We start from the raw sequence: 21,891 nt of genomic DNA, 5'->3' as shown, positions 1-21,891 counted from the left end.
GATGGGATGCAAGGTGCTCTGGTTCCTGCCTCCCCTGCAGTCATTTCTTACTACAGCACGGATCATCCGTGCTTGCTGAAAGTACAGACCCACAATGCACGGAGAGTACCCTGGGCGAGAGAATGGTCATGCCCCACTGCCACCACCTGTCTTGGCTGGCTGTTGAGTCGCCCTGACCCACCAAAAATTCTCAGTCCAGAGACAGGCACCTGGTAAGCGGGCAGTGAACATCTGCTTAATGTTTGCACACACAATTCCGGCAACATATCCCAGGGGAGCCTTATGCTGACTTATTTTGTGCTGATGGCTCATGGTTCTCCAAGCCAGGCCAGCTTGGCCAACTATGTTGTTTTAGGTATTAGGCAGAAAGTTCTATATGAAGTTGAATGAGTATCATACAACTCAAAAGGGGTTGGAAACCACAACTATAGAAAAATGTATCCCCAATTTATAGATGAGGAAACTGAGGTTTGGAAAGAGGAGATGACTTTCCCAACACCAAGTGGCAAGACCAAAACCTGGGTGAGCTGTGGCCCAGGGCAAAGTGCGGGTAGAGAGGGCCAGCTGGTGGGGGACAGGGAGCAGGTCGGTACCTTGGAGGCTGTGATGGGCTTGAGACACGTCTGTCCACCATGTGTGAAGTTGCAGGAGACTTCGATGGTGTCGGACGAGCAGCCAAGGTTTGGATCCACCCAGTAGGTTCCTGCAGGCAGCATGGGATCGGGGGATGGGGTGGTGGTGTATGTATGTGGGGAGGAGCCCAGGGCTTGGTTCTGTAGGTGAACCCTGCACCTTGTGACCTGCTGAGCCCCAGTCGTGCATGAAATCATGGGAGGTGGAGCAGAAAAGGGATCCTGTGAGCCACAGATCTCTGAGCCAAGCTCACAGCTGGCAGAGCCCCCAGAGCAGCAGATGGCTGAGCACTTGACCTAATGCTATTGGGAAATGTCCACTTTACAGAAGGGACAACTGAGGTTGAGAGGCTGAGCCACTTGCCCAAGGGATTTAGGGATTATCTAGTGGGGTGGCTTCTCCATCAAGGCTGGTGATCCTTCTCGGGCTGAATAGAGAGGGGCAGGAGCCAGGGTTTCCAGCCCATTAGCCAGGCTGCTCTGCTGGCATCTGGTTTCCCCATCAGACTTCCAAGGGAGCCAAAGTCCCCACAGCTGAAAGAGTGGAACGACCGGCCACTCATCCACTTTCTTGTGCAGCAGAGGAAGAGTTGCAGTGAGGTGGCTTGTCCCAGCTCACAGGCTTGTGCCAAGTCAGAGGCAAGGCTTACATTCGAACCCAGGTCTGTCTGCCTCCAAAGCTGTGGCCCTTCCATGGTACCACATCAACTCACAGGGAAAGAAGAGAGTTGGATGAGGTGCTGAGCACTGCCCCACCTGTTCCCATCCTATCCTAGCCCTGGGGGGGCTTTTTCTGCCACAGGTCTTGTCTCACTGTACTGAAATGGCCACCCCAGCTTGTGTATCTGTGGGCTCTAGGAAGGTAGAAGCACTCCTTGGGGTTTCCCACTATATCCTCATGCCCCAGGAAGCACAAAGCCTGCAGTGACTGTTGCGTGAATAAATGACTGACCACGTACCTGTCTCTCCAAGGACAGAAACTGGGCCACGATGAGCCAAGGCTCAAAGGTCCTATCTCCCCCAGCTCCTCCCGGAACCCCCTGGCCCCACCCCATTCTACTCTTGGGGCAGAAAGTCCTCTCTTCAGACCCCACAGGCCCTCATACCATCGGCCATCTTCTGCTCACAGTCCATAAGGTCCCGGCAGACCCGAGCGGGGTTCTCTTTGGTGCCCAGGGGTGTCTTAATGCTCTGGATGAGGTTGCTGAGGTAGTGTAAGGTTTTAAAGATCTCCCCTCCCTGGTCCAGCACCAGCCGGTCCGGATGGCTGTAAACCTATCATGAGGAGAGAGGGGAGCCATCAGCCCCTTGAGGTCCTGCCTAGGCCCAAGGTCTGAGCCTCCACAGCCCCCAAGTTCTTGATACTTGGGAGACATCTCTGAGTCTCCAGGGCCATGTTGGAACAGAGGTTGGGTCTCCCTCTGCTTAACAGAAACTGGGGGACATGGACAGACAGGTGGGGTATTGCCATGAGGGACTAGAGGCTTGAGGGTGGAGGGTCAGCCTAGTCTCTGGTCTAAGATGGACAGGCCTCCACAAGCGAGGCAGACAAGGTGTGCATAACACTGGGGAATGAATGGCCCAAATCCTTCCAGAAGGCGTGGCTGAGAGCCGACTGGGCATCGCCTTTCCCTGGCATCCAGCTCAGGGAATAAGTAGAAATGTCTGAGCTGAGAGCAGGGGAAGCTCCCCGTCATGGGATGGAGACAAGGCAGCACAGGGCACTCCTGGCAGAGGCTCGACTAGAGGACACTTGAGGGCCTTCTCAGCCTGGAGTCTTGGAGCTGAGTTGACCACAGGTGAAGGTCTTAGCAGAGCCCTGTGGGATGACCATGAGCTTCCTGCTCCTGGTGGATGGTGGGACAGAACCACAGGCTGCTGTGGGCTCTGGGCCAAGCAAGCATTGCTTCCTGACTCAGGCCAGCAAGAACTGATACCCTGAGAGGGCCTTGGAGGAAGGCAAAGGGCTCAGGGACTGGCCTTGTGATCTTGGACTTGTCGCCATCCACTTTGAGCCTCAGCAACAACCCTCCCTCATTTATGGCTGTGCGATGCCATCAAGGGCTATGAAACGTTCAGTGCAGGCCACGTGGAGGGCATTGACCGCATGTGAGCCATTATTTCTGTTTCCCCCAGGAAACGCTCTTGGCAGTACCTCTGCTCTCAGTGCTCCATGAGTGTCCATCCACGTCTGGAAAGCTGCCCCAAGGTCATCTTGTTGCTGTGCAGGCAGAAGACAGGGTGTGTATCTTGCCCTCCCCCTACCCCCACCAGGCCCACCAAGCAGGAGTGCCAGATATCTGAGCACAAGCTCTCCCCCCGACCTTCCCTGCAGAACATGGCCAAGTCACATGCCCTTTGTGGAACTCTGTCCTTCTCCCTTTTACAGAGTCAGAGCTGGTGGCCCTGCCACTCCCTTCCTCAGGCACTTCGATAGCTCTCCATTGCTCTGTGCACCAGGCACACGACCGTATTTCTAAGTTCCTAAGTGCCACGCTCTATCTAGCCATGGGGTCTTTGCACATGCTGCTCCGATCTCCTGGAACACCCTTCCTCCCTCCAATGCACCATCTGGCTAACTCCTCTTCCAGTGGTTCTCAGCCAGGGGCAATGTTGCCCCCTAGAGGCATTAGGTAATATCTGGAGGCCTTCTTGGCTGTCACAACTGGAGGAGGGAGTGCTACTGGAATCTAGTGGGTAGAAGCCAGGGATGATGCTGAATAACCTACACTACACAGGACAGTCACTCCCAGCAAAGAATCATTTGGTCCCAAAGGTCAGCAGTGCTGCAATTGAGAAACCCTGCCCGTTTTCTCCACTGGCTTGCACTGTACTATCTAACGTACACTTGGACCTCCATCCCTCACACTAGGCTTGTCAGGTGCATAGCCTCAGTCTTGCCATGAAAACGGTGAGGGGCTGACTCTGACAGTGAGTAAAAGCCAGGATTGGGGTCCACAGCTGGGACTCTGATGATGCACTTCTCAAGTTCAAATCCAAGCCTTGCTACGTATTAACCGCATCATCTAGGGCAAGTTGTTTAACTGCTCTGCCTCAGTTCTCTCCTCTTGAAAATGGGCTTGATGATAAAACTGATAGTGAACTATTGAGAGGAATAAAGGGAGTTAATACACGAAAAGCACTTCTAACGGTGTCTAGCATATAACAAGCACTCAGCAGATTAGGTTGGTATTTTAAAAAACTGAAAACACTCTAATGTTCCTTTCTTTAGCGGGAAAGGGTTTTTTCCTGGGTCTCTTCGCTTTCCCTTATCTGGCTTCCTTACTGAGGAGGAGGACTAGGGGAAGGGCAGAAGAAAGGCCAGGTAATTCCGTTGTTGAGGACAATGCAGGAGGGGCCAGTGAGAAGCTGAGGTGACAAGAGCAGAGATTCCAAGTGGCTCGTGCCCAAGGGTCCCTGCTGCCTTCAGCCCTTCCCCTTGGCCACTTCCTGGGACACTGTCAGGGCCTGGTTCTACCCGTCAATCAGCCCAGTGGTAAAACGAGGAAAGACTCATCGGAGGGCTTGGGGCGGGCCACGCTTTCAGACGGGACTGCAGTGCCCACCAGGGAGGAATGCAGGTACCCCCATCTGCACTCTCTTTGGACTCAGAATCTGATGTGGAAGAATCATCAGCAAATTAGCTGATCTGCACCGAGTGTGCGAGCAGGACCCGGGAGCCCCGCTGTTGGGAGTGTGTTCCTGGGTTCACAGTCAGGGCACGTTCCAGCTCACACCTGGGTGTCCTGCCTCCCGGCTCAGGGCTCTTTCTGGTGCTTCCGTGTCCAGGGTTCAATATGGAACGACAAAAGGACATGGGCATCCCCAGGCCTAGCTTAGGGGTCCAGCCACCGTGGCCAGATTGGGGTCAGCTGCCAAACTACCCCCGGTCTTACCCAACTAGACAAAAGAGAATGTTCTCCAACTTACAAAGTGGATAGGGCTCCCTGGAGGACCCTGCAAAAGAAGAGCCTGGGTCAGTATTTAATGGGGACTGGGGGCTAGAGTCCTGGGGGCTGTCAGGGCATGCGAGGACCCACCAAGCTGGGCTCAGCTCTCCTGGAGGCCAGGGTTGGTCTACATTCTCATGGAGGCCTGGCCCCACCAGGGCTGGTCTCCACTCTCCTAGAAGCCTATGTACTACAAGAAGCTTATGAGTGCTGTATCATCAGGACCAAAACAAGGGTCTGCAGGCAAAGCCTTGGGTCTCATTTAAAGGAACCCCGCCACCTGCACAGAGTTCAATGGGCACCAAGTACACAGTTACCTACCGGTGGGCCAGGTCGCCCTCTGGGGCCAGGAGGACCCTGGAGGAAGAGGAGAACAGTGAGGCCCTGGTCAAAGGCCTTTACCTCCCCCCACCCTAGGCCTCCTGGAGCAGACCTAAGACCCAGGGACAATGGTGACCCTGGCATAGATGGGTACAGAGTGCCCGCCCCCCCAATCCCCTTCCCACCAGCCCTCACACCCCAGCCCACTCACCCTCGGACCTTGCAATCCCTGGAGGAAGACAGAAGCAGGGAGAGAGAGTTAGGGGACCGGGGCTGAGCCACACTCCCCACATGGAATTCTCCTTCCTCCACCCTCTGTAGCACTGCCCCCGAGCCCATCCACTTACCAAGTTCCCTTGGCTACCTTTGTCACCCTTCGGACCCTGCAATAAACCATGGCCTAGTGAGAGAGGGCTCAGAAGGAAGCCCCATTTCTCAGATGGGTAAACTGAGGCTCAGGCTAGCCCTGGGTCACAGAGACAATCTGGAGCCAGGAAGGCAAGGGGAACCAGCAGTCTTTGGCCAACCTCCTGCACATACCGGGCGTCCCGAAGGTCCCAGGATTCCGAGGGGCCCAATGATGCCCTCCTTTCCCTAAAGGAGAGAGAAACGCTTGTGTGTCCTTGTCCCAGGGCCTGGGGAATAGTCACAGGGGCAGGAGGGTAGCGGGCAGCCTGAGTGTCCCGAGGGAACAGAATGCAGACCCCCTCAAGCAGGGGCCAGGCCATGAACCTCCTCAGCCCCTCTTCTGCTCCTTGCGGGGCGGGGAGGCTACAAGAGTGGAGCGGGGAGGAGAGCAGGTGAAAGACAGGGAGGATGGCAGCCCAGCTGGTAGGAACAGCAGAGGCGAAGGTATGGAAGTGGGGGGAAGACGATAGGCAGAGGGGGGCTCAAGACTGAAGGAGCAGGCGGAGGAGGACATGCATCCACCTAGCCGATGGCTGGCCAGCCTCGGACCTGGGGTGACTGTCCTCGCTGGGACAGACAGGAAGGGGACTCACCATCAAGCCAGGAGGCCCTCGAGGGCCCTGGATGCCTTTGAAGCCAATGTCTCCCGGAGGGCCCTGCAGGAGGCAGAGGAAGGCTATCTGTGTCCAGTGGCCACTGGTAGAGGCCCCAGCTGCTCCCTCACCCCTGGGGTCTGGCCAACCTTTGCCCTCCCTGTCAAGAGAGGCCTTGCCTGAGAGGTCCCAGGAACAGTAACCAATGTCCACAATTATTAAGCAGGGACAAGTGTGCAGGCTCAGGGCTATGTGGTGCATGTGTCTGGTGCTCCTCTACTGCTATTTTGCCTATTTTATAGATGAGGAAACTGAGGCTTGGAGAGACCAAGTGACTTGCCTTAGGCAGGTAAATGGTGGAACTGGGCGTGGAACCCAGGTTGGCTGGAATGTGGAAAGGATGCTCATGCTTGATTCTGGTTATGTGCCAACCCACCTTGTAAGTGCTTGAGAAATATTTGTTGAATGAATGAATGAACAAGTAGGTGGGTGGATGGGACCCCAACAGGAACAATGTGGAGTGAGAATTTGTACCTTGGGTCCAAAGAGGCCAGCCATTCCTGGGAAGCCCATCTCACCAGAGTCACCCTGTGGGGAGAGTAGGATGAGATGGGATGAGTGGGGCCAGGACAAGGGTGCCTGGACAGTCACCCAGGACCACTGGGCCTGCCTTCTCCCCAGGGACATCAGCTACTCTATCATGAGACAATCAAATATGAATGAACAGTTCACAAACTCGTGGCCAGTTCAGCCTGGGCTCCCAGAGGACAGGAGCCTGCGCTCTCTGTCAGATGAGAAAGCAGAGGTTAGCTCAGGGATTCTACAAGGAACTCTAGAACACTTAGGACCTCCTATCCCAGTCTTCAAGGAAGAGAATGAAAGGACCCACAAACTCTGCCCAACCCATCTCAAAAGCATTATTAAGGCATGATCCCCTAGAAGTAACCCCACTAGCTGAGGGCCTGCTATGTGCCAGGCACTTTGCATGCACCACCCATCATGCATGCGTGTTCCCATATCAGCTTGGGGAGGCACAATATGCCCTGTTCACAGATGAGAAACCGAGGCTCAGAGAGGACAAGAACTTGCTCAAAGTCACACAGCTGTTCTGTTGGGTAGCATGCTAGATCCAGGTAGGAAAGATTCCAGAGGCCTGGATAATACGGTAGATGTATGCTTAACTTTTAAAGAAACTGCCCAACTGTTTTCCAAAGTGGTCATACCAATTTGCATTCCTATTAGCAGAGAATGAGAGTTCCAGTTGCTCTACATCCTTGCCAACAGAATTTTAAAATTTTTGCCCATCTACTAGGTGTAGCATTTCATTATGGTTTTTGTGAGCATTTGCCTAATGAGCAGTGATACCGATCTTCTTTTCATGTACTTAGTTGCCATCTGTATATCTTTTTTTAAAGTGTCTACCAAACCTTTTACCCAATTTTTTTTAATTGGGCTGTTTTTCTTATTATTGAGCTTTGCAAGTAAGTTCTTTATACATAGAGGACTTACCCTTTACGAAATATGATTTGCACTTTCTCCTAGTATGTGACTTGTCTTTTTATTCTCTTAACAGTGTCTTTCAAGGGGCAAAAGTTTTGAATTTTGATGAAGTCCAATTGATCAAATTTTCTTTTATGGATCATGCTTTTGGTGTCATATGTAAGAAATCTTCGTATAACCCAAGGTCTCAAAGGTTTTTCTTCTATGCTTTCTTCTACAAGTTTTACCATTTTAGGTTTTACATTTGGTGTGTAATCCATATTGAGTTAATTTCTGTACATCGTATGAGGTATGCAACTGTTCTAGCACCATTTGCTGAAAAAGACTATTCTGTTTCCACTGAATTGCTTTTGTGCCTTTGTCAAAAATCAGTTGTTCAGGGAGTGACTGGTTAGCTCAGTTGGTTAGAGCACAGTGCTAATAACATCACGGTTTCCGGTTTGATCCCCACATGGGCCACTGAGCTGTGCCCTCCACAACTAGATTGAAACAACTACTTGACTTGGAGCTGATGGGTCCTGGAAAAACACACTGTTCCCCAATTTAAAAAAAATAGTCAGTTGTCCATATATGTGTGAATATGTTTCTGGACTCTCTATTCTGTTCTTTTGATCTATTAGTATATTTATGGCCCCACCATACCTTGTTGATTACTGTAGCTTTATAATAAGTCTTGAAATCACTGCTGTTAGTCTCCCAACTTTGCTCTTCTTTTTACAAGTTATTTTGGTTAATTCTAGGTCTTTTGCATTTCCAAATGAACTTCAAAATCTGCTTGTTATTTTCCTCAGGAAAAAAGCCTAATGAGATTTTGACTGGGATTGTATTGACTCCATAAACCAACTTAACGAAAATTGACACCTTAACAATATTGAGTCTTTTGACCAATGAACACAGTAAATATCTCCATATTTAGGTCTTCCTCAATTTATCTCAGCAACGCTTTATAGTTTTCAATGCACGTGTCTTGTATACCTGTTGTCAGATATCTCTAAGTACTTTATATCTCTATGCTATTGTAAATAGTATAGCTTTTTAGATTTCAAATTCCAATTGCTTGTGGCTAGCATATAGAAATACATTCATTTGTGCATATTGATCTGGTATCCTGCCATTTTGCTAAACCCATTTATTCTAGCAGCTTTATTGTAGATTCCATTGGATTTTCTACATAAATAATCATTTCATCTACAAATGAAAAGCTTCTCTTCTTCCTGATATGAATGCCTTTTATTTATTTTTCTTTTCTTACTGCATTGGCTAGAACTGCCAGTACAACGCTGAAGAGAAGTGGTGAGAACAGTATCTTTGTTTTTGCTCTTTGGGTGCGGAGAAGAGATTGTTCCATGACGTGTTTGCTGCCAGACCACGAGCTGGGCTGGGGCCAGAAGGGGGAGATTACTTACCACAACCCCCCTCAGAGACTGTCTGATAGCAATCGATGTTCGTGCTGACATAAATCAGTACCCCTCCCTGGCTTCCCACTCCATCCTGCTTCCTGGAATAGGCTGTTGTCCTCACCTGGTCAAGCATGTAAAGTAATTTCTCATACCTGGTAGCATTCACGTACTAGTACCCGTGACTATTCCCCCGTTTACCCTATCCAATACTTTGGTGGCTGCCAAGTGGTACAGATATCCATCTAGACTGCAGCTGCCCAAGACAGGCCTCGTATGTAAGTTTCCCTTAACAAACGCTATTAATCACCAGGCTGGACTGGCTAGCTTCTTTCTTCAGTTTTTCCCTGCCCTCCGCTTACAGAGTTAGATTTTCAATCGCGGGAACTTTCCCTGGAGAAAAAGTTCAGTCATTCACTATTCAGTATGATGTTAACTGTAGGTTTTTCATGGATACCCTTTATCAAGTTGGGAAAGTTCTATACCAAATTTATTGAGAGTTTTTTTTTGTTGTTGTTGTTTTTAATCAGAAATGGAGTTGCATTTTGTCAAATGCTTTTCCTGTATCGACTGAGACGTTTTAATTGGTTTTCTTTTTTAGTTTGTTAATATGGTGAATTATACTGATTTATTTTCAAATGTTATACCATCCTTGCAGTCCGAGGATCAATCTCACTTAATCTAGATGTACTATCCTTTTTACATAGTCTTAGATTTGTTTTTGTAAAATTGTACGAATAATTTTTATATCTATATTTATGAGGTAGATGGGTCTGTAGTTTTCTTTTCTTGTAATGTCTTTGTCTGACGTTGACATCAGGGTAACGCTAGCTTTATAGAATGTGTTGAGCAGTAGTCCCTCCTCTTCAATTTTCTGGAAGAGTTTATGTGAAATTGGTATTATTTCTTCCAGAAATATTTACTAAATTTACCAGCATTTTCTTTGTGGGAAACTTTTAAACTACAGATTCAATTTCTTTAATGGTCATAAGGCTTTTTATCTGGTTGTGACCCACCTGTCCTCATTCTGAAGCGACCACTCAGGTCTCACTTCTCGGCCTCCTCCCACTCCGGGGAGGCAGAATGGTATCTGGTGCCCTGAGAGAGGATTGCTCTGCCCTTCTCACAGGGCTGGCAGGTGGCTTCTGGGTCTACGTGGGCACATGTGTGAACATGAGTGTTTGTGGGTGCATGTGAGCATGTGCACATGTTTATTTCCTGGGGTTCACTCACCGGCTGGCCTTTGGATCCAGGCTCACCCTGGTTCCCAGGAAGCCCTGTTCCGCCCTCTGTCCCTCGTTTGCCGGGGGGACCCAGCTGCCCAGGTAACCCACTTTCACCCTTAAAGAAAAACACCAAAATGTCCAGTCAAAGGGGAAAATGGTTCTGGGGGACAGGGGTGCCTAGGAGAGACAGAACAGTGATTCCAGAGGTTCAGCTAAGATCTCAGGATGCTGGGGCTCAAATAGAGGCCTGGTGGGGCCTCAAAACTTCAGCCTCCTTAAAAGGAAAGTCTCTTTCCTTACTCTGGTCGTCAAGGTCCCACTTCTTTACTCTCCTACGCTGCCTCTCCTTTTAATTGTTTCTTCCCAACAGACCATGCAGTTCCCACCTGCACACCTCTACTGATGCTGTTCCTCCTGCTAGAATGCCACCTCCGCCCTTTCCTCTTTAAATGCTCCATGGGCCAAGGCCACCTCTCCCTCTGCCTGCTGTCCTGACAGAGGGTCCCAACCTTCCCCCAGCTAAACCTCAAGTTCAGGAATGGCAAGAGCCACGCCTGATTCATCCATCTCAACCTTCCTTCAGTATCTAGCTCTGGGCTCAGACTGACTCATGGTGGCCTCCCCGACCATGTCGTTCAAGGAAGCTTTCTAAACAGATGCCTTGGAGGAGGGTCCCCGTGGCAAGCAACAGCTACTGTTCCACAAAAGCCCACCAGAGGGTGCCCAAGGACAGCTCAACAACCCGTTGAGGGCTGAGGGCCTGCCTGGTAAGGGGCAGTATTTATAGCTACCTGGACAAAATTTCCTTTAAGTCAGGTTCAAGCTTGGGACAAGAACCTCTGAGAAAGGTCAACAATATGGACTCCATTTTCACACAGGCCCTGGAACATGAGTGCCCGTGTCAGCATTATAGTCAATATCATTACAGTTAGTACTGAGGCAGAAAGGGTGGCTAGGTAGATTAACAAATATCTGACCTTAAACCCTGGGGGTCCCTGTGCTCCAGGTAAGCCGGCCACACCTGGATTTCCTCTCTTCCCAGCAGGGCCTATGGGGCCAGGGTCCCCATCGTCTCCTTGCTCCCCCTGTAAAGAAAGAGAGCAAAGGAGGGTCTCGTATGCTTCAGGAAATGCAGCAACGAAGGCAGGATGGCTCAACGCCTGGGTGGACTCTAGGTGGAGCTCCAGGATGGAGGCCATTGGCCTATGTTAGGAGGGTGGCTGACCAGTGGGCCAGAGCAGCTGAGGACTTGCAAATAGGGAAGGGGAGGGATCTTAAAAACCAGAAGCTCATCCACTGGGCAGGGGATGACCTTCTGGGGACTAGCATAGAGGACAGGCAGTCAGGAGGGCCACGCTCCCAGGTCCCAAGGATGAGGCGACTGCTCACACAGGGGACTTCTGGAAATGTTGGTTCTGCTCCATCCAAGTTTCCCAACCGGCTCCTACTGGCTCATGGAAGCACACCCCTGCCCCCAGCTCAAATGGAGATGCCATCTGATAACTCCAAGTCCTGCTCACCTGCTGTCCTGCTTGACCGTCCCTGCCAGGAAGCCCGTCTGGTCCAGCGACACCTTCAGGGCCCTGTCTCCCCACCACGCCCCGGGGCCCGGGCAGCCCCTGCAGGCCCTGAGGGTACACAAGAAGCTGGTGAGGACTTCTGGGGAGGGCAGGGTGGTGGGAGGGAGAGGAGCAGCTGTGGGTCACTCACCTGGGTCCCCCTCCGTCCTGGTGCCCCAGCCTTGCCTTGCTTTCCCTTTGGTCCCTGAAAAATCAAGGGGCATGTGACAGAGACTGCCTGGAGAAGAAACCCTAGGAGCTCTAGAATTGGGGGGTATTGAGAAGATCATGGGCCCCTAAGTGGCTGGGCCCTGCCCCCTCCACCTTTAGGGCCTCAGCATCTGAATCTGCAAATGGGCCCAAGCGCCCTGGTCTGGAAGCCTAGGGGCAGAGCTGGCCTTGGAACCTACGAGTGTTGTCACTGGCCCTGCTCTGGGCTGGCCCCTCACGGGCTCCCCCGCTGCAGAGGCTCTGGGCATTGGCAGTTTGCTTGTGGGAGCCTGAGCCCACGGCTGGCTGGTCCATTTGATCCTCCCCGTGGTTCCTTCTCTTTCTCATCCTCTCCCAGCGCTGCCTCCCCCTGGCTGTGAGCTTGAGCCAGTCTTTCCCCTTCTCAGGGCCTCAGTCTCCCTTGTGGACACCCAGCCCTCTTACCTCTTCCCCTTTCGATCCTTTGGGTCCCGGCCGCCCCCGGGGTCCCGGATGCCCCTGCAAACCAAGGTGAGATGACGCAAGGCAGCCCCAGGATTCTCTCCCGGGGAGGGTGGCCAGTCTCCGCCTGGAGGGGGAGGGGTGGGGAGGGGTTTGGGGGTGCAGGCTCTGGGGGTGCCCCCAGGGTCAGGGCAGAAGAAACCACAATGGGCTGCCCCAGGCCCTCCTGCAGGGAGGGTCCCTTTAAACTTTAAAAGGCCCGGTTCTTTAATTCCCCCACAGCGATTCCACCCCCACTCAGGGCAGGAGGGGGACAGGACAGGAAGTACCACTCACGGGTCGGCCCTGCTGGCCCGGATTTCCACGGAGGCCTTGTACACCCTCCTGTCCCTAGAAGCCAAGGAGAGACAGGTAAGGGGGCCCATCTTGCAAGGGCTGGGGGCCACGGTAACTTCCAACCTGGAAGAGCCCTGGGAAGCCCTCGCTCTTCCTAGTGTCATTGTCCCTGTGAGCCTCAGCGTCCTCGTCTGCAAAACGGGTGAAATAATAACCCCACCAGCGAGGACAGAGGGGCGGTCAAGAGCCTGATGAGGACCTGGTGCTCATTCAGTGGCTTGTCTCCTGCTTCTGTCCATTGCTTCTGCTGGGAGAGCCATTCCCGGCCACAGATGGGGAGACAGAGGCCCTCGGAAGGGAGGGATCTCTCTCCCCAACCTCCTCCTCTCCCTCCCTCAGGGAAGGTCTCAGACCCTTCCCCTTTCAGGATGAGTTACACCCCGAGCCCTTTTTTAATAAATTGTGTTTCAAGCCTGGACACTAATGGTGGGAGGCAGGGCTTGTCTGCTGGTGAAGGCTGTTCTGATTCCAGGTTGCAGGGGTTTGGGGCTCAGGAATGCTCTCTTATAACACTCCCACTGCTGCCAGCAGGTAGGGGCTCTGATACTTACAGGGTATCCAGGGTCCCCTGGTTCCCCACGGTCTCCTCGATCGCCCACAGGGCCCTGAATGACAAGGACAACAGTAAGTATGGGCCACCAGGTCCAGGGGCTATTATCTGACCTGGGCCTCGCTGGCCACACCCTCGGTAGCGTTCACAGCCTCCCCTTCCCCACACAGCAGGCGGCTGGGCTGCATCTTGACCTTGGTCTAGGAGATGGATGTTGGGGGAGACTTACCCGATCTCCAGGTGGCCCGGGGGGCCCCTCGGCCTTGCCGTCCTCACCCTGCTCCCCCTGTGGACACAGAAGCAGCTTTAGGACAAACCTTGTATTCCTGGTTAATTTGGAGAATTCCAGACGCTCCACAATGAGGCCGAGAGGGCCCTCATCAGAGATGACGCCCAGCCTACTTAGGGTTACAAACAGGGACACCGAGAACAGAGAGGGAAGGGGCACACATAGGGTCAAAGCCAGACCTGGGTGTGGGACCAGGAATGTGGAACACAAAACAGTGCTCTTTACCCACCCCCCACCCCAACTGGGCACCCCTCGGCTGAGACCCATGTAGCTTCAGTAGAGACTGTGGTCACACCGGCTTTGCACAGGACCAGTGGATCAAACCTTCAATAGGAACCTTCCTGTCTCGGAGCTCTTCTTCTCAGCTGGGGAATGGGGGTGATGTGGGGTGAAGGGGACAATGGTGATACCCACGAGGGTGTGGTAGGGATTCCATGAAATGATGCAGAAGTCCCTGTGTGGTGCTCAGCACGGAGTGACAATAATTCTAACAGCTGGCGCACATGGGCACTGCCACGGGCTGCATGTAGGTACTCACTGAGTCCTCCCAGCAACGCTATGATGCAGGCACACTATTATCATCCCCATTCTACAGATGAGGACACTGTGACAGACAGGTGATGGGAGCTGCTCAGAGTTGTTCAGTCCCTTTCTCCGACCCTTACTGGGAGAACGTGGGCCAAGAACCAGCTCGAGCCTGAGCCTCCTACTCTTGATGGAAGCCCCCGAGAAGGCCCTGGGCTGCCCCAGGTTGCACTCAGGAGGGGACCAACTCAGGGATCGTGTCCATTAGAGAGTTTCCTGCCTGCAGATGGGATTGTGATGCCTCGCAGCGCTGCTCTGAGGACCCAGGGAGGAAAGGCACACTCAGCTCTCAGACCGCTACTGTGCAGAGTAGGGGCTCAGTAGATGGCCATGAAAATCACTGTTGTTGATAATAATAACAGCAGGGAAGATGTGTGGCATGGGTGTGGTCAGAGTTTAGAGCAGACATCCTCGGGCCACGGCAGGCCACCCTGGGCCCCGGTCCACCTGCGGGACAGGTGGCTGGACGTCATGTGCCAGCTGCAGGGAAGACACATACAGAACTGCAAGTGGCAGAAGCTCAGGGCCCAGAGTGTTCCAGCCCCAGAAAATTGGTGTTACCTCCCAAGGGGGCACATTCTGGGCAGGGGGCTTAAGCCAGGGTACCCCTGAGCCACCTCACTGTCTGCAGGGATTACAGGGGAGGCCTGAGAGGCAGAAGGGGAGCCGTGCCTGGGGCTGGAGCCTGTCCCAGGCCCGAATCAGTCCCCAGGGCTGGTGGCAGGCGCGCCTTGGCCCAGGGCCTCTGTGGCTCCTGTGGTCAGAGGCTGAAGGTGGGAGGGACTCGGCCTCAGGCCTAGAACCAGTTGTATCCAGGGGGGGTGGCCCAGGGAATGGGGATTCCCTCCCTGCCCTGCCCGCTTTCTGCGGCTCTTTGTCCCGCTGTGGAGGGAGGTAATTGGACAGGAGGCTTTGGGGGAGGGGGCCATGTTTACCTAAGTGTGTTCAATGTGCCAGGCACTCCATGAGGTATGCTTCATACACTGTTTTACAGAATCCATACAGCATCCCTATGCTGCTACGACTATTGGCTCCATTTTACAGATGGGGAAACTGAGGCCCAGAGAGGGCAGGGTCTTAGCCAAGCCCACACAGGAATCACGGGGAAGTCTGGGCCAAAAGCCAACTGTAGAGATGCCCCTCCTCTTCCCCCACATTGAGGCTGTGGTTTGAGGATATATTTTTAGCACGAGAAACCCAGTGGAGACCCCCGTCACCCTCTCCTTGTTCCCAAAGTCCCATCCCATCTCCTCAGTCCCTCTGGTCACCACTTTTGTAGACACACGCCCCACATTTTCAAGCTGAACAGCGTATTCGCTAATCTAAGCGTCTGTTTCCAGCCTGGGAAGCAGGGCCTCCATCAGACCGAGTCTGAATCCTGGCCCTGCCACCCTCCCACTCCTCCTGAGCCAGTCCCTGAGCATTGTGGAGACTCAGTTTCCCCGCCTGTCATCTGGGACGCTGATACCTCCGTGTTGGGGTCGTGGCAAGGATTCGGGACAAGTCCTAGGGGAAGAGCTGGCACACGATGGCCCTCCTGCTTTGAGGAATCTCCCTGGGAGTCTGCGCTCTCCTCTCCCAGTACCACCCAGCTTGTGGCTGGTTATTCATGTGTGTGACTATTTTTATTTTTGAGCTCTTTCGGGCATCATTCCACAGCCCCCTGCTCAGGGCCAAGAGCACACTAAATAAATCATTACAAATCCATAAATACCTTTTGCATAGCCGGATGAGTGACCCAACTAGTAGCACCATGTAAGTAAAAAAAAAATGCCTCTGTCTGATACATAGGTAATGTCACGCTTAGCCTGCCCAAGGTACCCACCCACTTAACGGATGAGGCAATCAAGGCTCAGGGAATCCTGGGGCCCCACCTAAGGCCCTGGCAGGCTTAGGGCAGATTTGGGGTTTGGGTCCCATTCTCAGCAGCCACAGGGACTATTTCTGGGGTTGCAGATGGCCCAGAGAGGAGGCTCCCCCTTATTTTACAGTCTGTGTTAACCCCTCCTGCACCAGCCCTGGCAGACACGAAGGCCGAGGAGGGACTCTGAGCACGGAGTTGCAGTTCTGCAGCTTCCTGTGGGATGTCAAGGCCTGTGGCTCACTCTGATGGCAGATCTGTCCTTCTCCAAGGACAAATGGGCCCGCTGAAGAGCAAGCCAGGCCAGGGTGATTCACCCACAGCGGGATGTAGTTAGTGGGGAGCTGACTCAGCAAAATAAAGACGGGTTGGAGAGGCAGAGGGGCAAGGAGACAGGAGCGGCCGCCTGCCTGCAGAATTTCCAGCTGAGCCCTCAGGAGAGGAGGGAGTGAAGGAAGGAGGCGCTCAGAACTACTAATGTGGGACTCAGAGATGGGTCCCAGGGCCAGCTGAGCACTGCCTTGGGAGGTGACCCAGGCCCGACGCCTTGGACCTCTGACCCCCTACATGCCCACCTGCGCAGTGGGGCAGGACGCAACCATCAGCAAGGTTCCTTCTAACAGCTCCTCTCTTCTACCGAATCTGGAGCCGCAGGGTGGGGAATGGACATGCCTTCCCTCTGCCTCCGTCGTCCCTGCCTGGCCGTGAAACGCTGGCACTTGTCACGCCTCTCCCTCGCCCTCTCTTGGCTCTGGCTAGGGGATTTCCCTCACCAGCAAGGCTTCAATTCCCACGTTCATGCAGATGATGGAATTATACAGTGTCGGTCATTCCATGACGGAAGTCCATTTCCGCTGCTGAACTAGAAGCCCCAGGAGAGCAGGAACTGTATCCGTTTTTGTTTTGGTGCTGGGCACAGAGACGATACCCAATACATCTGTGTTGAATGGAGATCGAATGGCTCCTGCGTCCTGGCTGGCCATGGTATGAGCAGGGGAGAGCCTGCCATGAACTTCCCACGCTGTCCCAGCCACAGTGCCCCAGGGGCTTGCTCATGCCAGCCTGGATACCAGAGAGCAGCTGCTTCCTACAACCAAACACCCACCTTTTCACCCTTTGGTCCAGGAGGTCCAAGGGGTCCCACGATGCCTTTGTGTCCCTGCAGGAAACAAGAAGACAAGGCAGGAGGTGAGAGCGTGGGGGTGCAAGGATTTGGGGGGGCCATGTGATGAAGCACAGGAAGATGGAGACACTGGGCTGTGCAACTGGGTCCTGACTCTGCCCCAACTCACTGTGTAACGCTGAGCAGGCCCCATGCTTCTCTGGGCTGTGCCCTCCCAGCCATGCCATGTGGGTCCCAGGTATACCTCTAAGGGGAGAGCCCACTTGGATGGTTGGGGACCCTACCTTCCCCACCCTGGCACAAGATCTCAAGAGAGCCAGCTGTGTCCTCCGGGGCAGGGGCAGAGGCGGACTGCTTGCCTCAGCGGACTTTCCCAGGCCGTGGCCTGAACCGCACATGTAGATTCCTCTGTGGGTTCCAGGCACCAACCCCCATCCAGTTTCCATCTCTTTTGCCCTCTCTCTCTTCTGTTCTCCTCTCCTCTTTCCCACCTCCCTGCTGTATCTCTTCCAGTCACTGGATACCACCATTAACTTAACAAGCTGGCAGGCCTTGCACACATGTTCTTTAACCTCCCCAAACCTCAGTTTCCCTTTTTGAGCAAGCCCCATGTGTCTCTGAGGCCTGGTCTCCCAGATGTGTAATGTGAGTTTGGCTCAGCCACCTCTAACGGGGTGCCAACTTGGATGCAAAATGGGCTAAGGCTCTTCCCTTGCACAGAGACTAGGACATAGGCTACCTACAATCGGAGGAAGGACTCATCCAGGACACAGTGAGGGAAGACCTCCCTCTGTCCACCCCACTCCTGCCTGGCCACCAGTGGTCCTTGACTCCTACCCTGGTCTGTGGGACTAACAGCTTCCTGGGGTCCCTGAATCTACAATGGCTCAAGGGCTGCCCCCCAGGCTGGGAGGCAGTAGGGGAAGCACCAGGCCTGCAGAACAGTTTCAGAGAGACGGAGAGGTGAGATCTCCTTACATCGTAGCCAGCCAGTCCCGGTTCTCCTTGGGTTCCCATCCGTCCTGGAGCACCCTACGGGAGGAGGTGGCTGGCGTTGGTATGCAGTGTGGCTTTCACAGCATGGACTCAAGCTCGGTCTCAGCCCCAGGCTTCAGCCCAGTTCAGCCCAGCCGCCCGGCACGTCCACTCCACCCAGAACCCAGGCCAGAGGGCGAGATGGAGAGCACGTGGCACCGTCCCCTCTTCCCTGGAGCTCCCCTCCTTCCCCCAGTCCTCCCTTCTCCCAGCTCCAGTGGTTCGTGAGAGCCAGTTGTTAAACAGAACAGTTATGAAAAATTAAATTATATGAGCTTACAGTTAAAACAATTTTATCAAAAATAAAGATGACAAATATTAAAACTCACCCCTTCCTAATTATTTTCTATTTTCTATTTATTACCTATGGTCAGGAGGTTATCACGTCTATTGAATCTGTGCAGTGGAATTACGAGATAATGGAACGCTACTGTGCGTCTCCTCCCAACCTCTCATTCAGTGATGTCATGTTGGTAGCTTGAAATCAGCCCTGGTGACAGCATTTCCACCACGGAAATGGGCAAGTGCCACAGACCAGCACAGCTGTTTACCAGCACACACGAGTAACCTGGACATGCTGTGTCTTCCTCATCTGCCCCCTCCCTTGCTTCCCCTTGGGGTCCCCTTCCCCCTGCAGCTGCGCCATCCCTCAGTGGACCTTCCTTCAGGGCAGGCCAGCAATGGCCTGGGATCCCCTCAGAGTCATCCAGGGAGCTGCAGCAGCTTCACCGTGATCCTCATGAATGCACTGCCCGTGGGAAAACTTGTTCAATTAAACATATGCCCAAGGGCCTGGTTCCCTCTCCTCACCCCAACAGCAGGGCTTGTAAGTCTGGGTCTTCAGGAGACCCACAGTTCCTTTCAAATTGCAAGAAATACTTTGTGTTGTGTGCACTTTTCCAGGAGCTGCAGCTTCTGCAGGTTCCCAAAGGGATCCGTGATTCAAAAGAAGTGGCCGGGACAAGGGTCACCCAGGTGCTCGGCCAACGGTTGGAAGGGCGATACCTCCCTTTTTGCCTTTGGGCCCCTCTGCTTCATGCCTGACCCCACCCCACCCCACCCAGAGTGTTCTCACCGTTGGTCCCAGGCTGCCCCGGGACCCTTTAGGGCCTGGGGTGCCAGGGGGTCCGGGGTCTCCAGGGGTGCCCATCTCACCCAGCTGTCCTTGGTAGCCCTTGGCACCCTGCAGCACGAGAAGAGATAGGCTGTTACCAGGCCCCTGGAGGGAGGTGGGGGAGGGGAGGGGACACGGGCAGATCACGGCAGGAGGAGGTAGGGGGATCCTACCTTGGCCCCGGTCCGGCCCTTCTCGCCTTGCTTCCCTGGTTTTCCTTCAGGACCCTGACGGGAGAAGAAGAGAAAGAGAAAGATGAAAAATGAGGGACAGTGGAGGCAGGTCCATGCAGCAGTAGAGCCCTCGCTCTGGAAGCTGACTGCCTGGGTTCAAAACCGATTCTGCACTCATTACCCATGTGCCCTTGAGCATGACCTAACCGCCTGTGATTGGCGTCTTTGTCTGCGAAATGGGGACTGTGGTCATATTTGCCTCATAGAGCTGAGGGTCCAACTTGGTGATACAGCAGCATGCTTACAGGTGCCTGGCCCATAGTAAGTGCTGGATAAACGGCTGTTGTCATGGTTACTGTTAGGCACTCAGACTGTTCCAGTGGGTACAGAGCTCTTCACTGAGCTCTCTCCCTGTGCCTGCTGTGCATTGCTCCAGCCTCCCAGTGACCCTGAGCCTTAGGCCTGATTCAGACCCCCTCCCATAGATGGTATCAGCAGAAGCTCCGAAAGGGGAAATGACTTGCCCAGGGCCCCTGCTGGTCCATGGCCGGGCCCTGATTCCATTGCAGATCTGTCTGAGTCCCTGTCCAGGGCTCAGGGTGCCTCTTGGTCACATGAGGCAGGCAGGAGAGGTGTTCTAAGTCCTCCCTCATCTCTGACATGCCAGGAGTCACTTCTGACAAGCCCTGAGCTTGCATCCCACTGACAGGGTCCTCCTCTCTCAGGGGATCTGGCTGGAGGGGCTCCTCATAGTGGAGTATTGTCCTGGGAAGATCAGCTGCCCTCCCCCACTGTCCCATTGGGGTACTCAGGATACCCCCTTTAACAGACAGCTCTGCTCCCTCTTGCCTCAGGCATCCCCAAACACCTGTTCTCCCCTGCTCTGCCCCAAGGGGGCCAATCCGGTTTTGTCTCCACAGTTGTCAGGGAAATTCAGGTCAGTGGGGGTGAGTGGCTGCAAGAGCTGGGTTGTGGTAGGTAGGGCACACAGCATTCCTGGCTTGGAAGGAACATCCCATCTGCCCCCAGAGGACAGTCCCTTCAAGGCCCAAGCATCAAAGGAATCTGGGAAGAACATCTATGTTCTTGGCAAGCACTAAAGAGTTGGTTTGATTCAATCCCTTCGGCTGCATTAACAGAGGCACATGCTGGAGGATGAGGAAGGTGATGGTCCCATCTTGGAATCAGCATTGTACTCGAAGAGGAGGCACTGACTAATTATGATGGAGGAGGGGCAGGAAGGAGATCCTAGAGGAATAAGGAAACACCTGGGCTAACCCAGATGGACTTGACTCCTGTCTGCAGATTTCAGCAGCTGCCTTGAGGATGGCCAGACGGTGGAACTTACAGGGAGGCTGACTTTGATTCAGCACAAGGGAGAAATCCTGCTCAAAAGACAGAATATGGCAAAACTGTATTGGAGAAGATGGCTGTCCCAAAGGGAACTGCTGGTCAGACCACCCTGAGGCCCTCAAAAAAAAAAGGAGTAGTGGCCCTGGAAAGACCAAGCACAGACTGTCTTATATCCTGGTGCTTAAGTCCTCACGTGACCCGGGGACAAGTCCCTTCCCTTCTCTGTGCCTCAGTTTCCCCATCTCTAACACGAAGGTCTTAAACTAGCTTTGCACTCTCCAATATGGTAGTCCCTAGCTACATGTGGCTGTGACTGGAGAACTGCATTCTTAATCTGATTAAATTTTAATTAACTGAAAATTAAATTTTAAAATGAACAATTCAGTTATTGGAAGTTTTAAGCACGTTTGGAACAACTTGGGGTACGAATCTACATTTTCAACTGCATATTTTATGAAATCTAAATGCAGACCAAGTTTGTCTAATGAAAATTTAGTATCTGAATTGAGGTGTGCTATAAGTATAAACTACACACTGGATTTCAAAGACTTAGTATAAAAATGTAAAACATCTTATTAATAATTTTTATATTGATTACATGTTGAAATGTCAGTATTTTGGATATATTGGGCTACATAAAATATGTTACTAACATTAATTTAGCCTGTATCTATTTACCTATTTAAAATGTGACTATTAGAAAATTTTATTTTATTTTATTTTATTTTATTTATTTATTTTTTAAGGTTTTATTGGGGAATTGGGGGATGGGAACAGCACTGGGGAATTGGGGGAAGGGGAACAGACAAGTTGTTGTCGTTTTGTTCTTCAGTCTAGTTGTGGAGGACGTTGCTTCACTGGCCCAAATTGGCACCATCATTGTGCTCTTCCCGGGTGAGGCAGATCAGTCGCCGGCTTCTGGATGGCCGCTCACTGTGGCTGCTGGCCGCTCACGCTGGCTGCTGGCTACATACGGTAGCCCATGGCAACCCACTGCCACAGGGGCTGCAGCCTACGCTGTCTCCAGCGAGCGACTCATGGCAGCCCAGCTCCAGGTTGAGCTGTTGTTCAGCATGTTAGCTGTAGAGGGCAGTGTTACTGGCCCTCATATGTGGGATCCGAACCGGGGCCCTCTGGCGTCCCAAGCCAGCTCTTAACCAACGCGCCACTCGGCC

General features: G+C 53.0%; 1 protein-coding gene across 6 annotated transcripts in view; it reads right to left on the bottom strand.

The window, feature by feature from the left end:
• The window catches only part of COL27A1 (collagen type XXVII alpha 1 chain), a 141,578-nt gene that overhangs the window by 10,021 nt on the left and 109,666 nt on the right, over positions 1–21,891 (bottom strand). For 5 of the 6 annotated variants that reach the window (XM_019635911.1, XM_019635910.1, XM_019635913.1 and 2 more), the window contains 22 exons: positions 19,364–19,417; positions 19,152–19,259; positions 18,020–18,073; positions 17,024–17,077; positions 13,413–13,469; positions 13,185–13,238; positions 12,574–12,627; positions 12,241–12,294; positions 11,738–11,791; positions 11,548–11,655; positions 11,005–11,112; positions 10,035–10,142; positions 6,439–6,492; positions 5,905–5,967; positions 5,444–5,497; positions 5,251–5,286; positions 5,115–5,132; positions 4,904–4,939; positions 4,563–4,589; positions 2,788–2,853; positions 1,739–1,907; positions 594–703 (listed from right to left, as the gene is read on the bottom strand). In XM_019635911.1, coding sequence (XP_019491456.1) covers positions 594–703; positions 1,739–1,907; positions 2,788–2,853; positions 4,563–4,589; positions 4,904–4,939; positions 5,115–5,132; positions 5,251–5,286; positions 5,444–5,497; positions 5,905–5,967; positions 6,439–6,492; positions 10,035–10,142; positions 11,005–11,112; positions 11,548–11,655; positions 11,738–11,791; positions 12,241–12,294; positions 12,574–12,627; positions 13,185–13,238; positions 13,413–13,469; positions 17,024–17,077; positions 18,020–18,073; positions 19,152–19,259; positions 19,364–19,417 — 1,500 coding nt within the window. Of the gene's footprint in view, positions 1–593; positions 704–1,738; positions 1,908–2,787; positions 2,854–4,562; positions 4,590–4,903; positions 4,940–5,114; positions 5,133–5,250; positions 5,287–5,443; positions 5,498–5,904; positions 5,968–6,438; positions 6,493–10,034; positions 10,143–10,818; positions 10,909–11,004; positions 11,113–11,547; positions 11,656–11,737; positions 11,792–12,240; positions 12,295–12,573; positions 12,628–13,184; positions 13,239–13,412; positions 13,470–17,023; positions 17,078–18,019; positions 18,074–19,151; positions 19,260–19,363; positions 19,418–21,891 lie in introns of those variants that run through there. The other variant, XM_019635915.1, reaches the window with a different exon arrangement.

The sequence above is a fragment of the Hipposideros armiger genome, unplaced genomic scaffold (genome assembly GCF_001890085.2).
Source record: "Hipposideros armiger isolate ML-2016 unplaced genomic scaffold, ASM189008v1 scaffold_24, whole genome shotgun sequence".
In the NCBI taxonomy this organism is placed as follows: Eukaryota; Metazoa; Chordata; class Mammalia; order Chiroptera; family Hipposideridae; genus Hipposideros; species Hipposideros armiger.
This window is presented reverse-complemented; position numbering and strand designations above follow the sequence as displayed.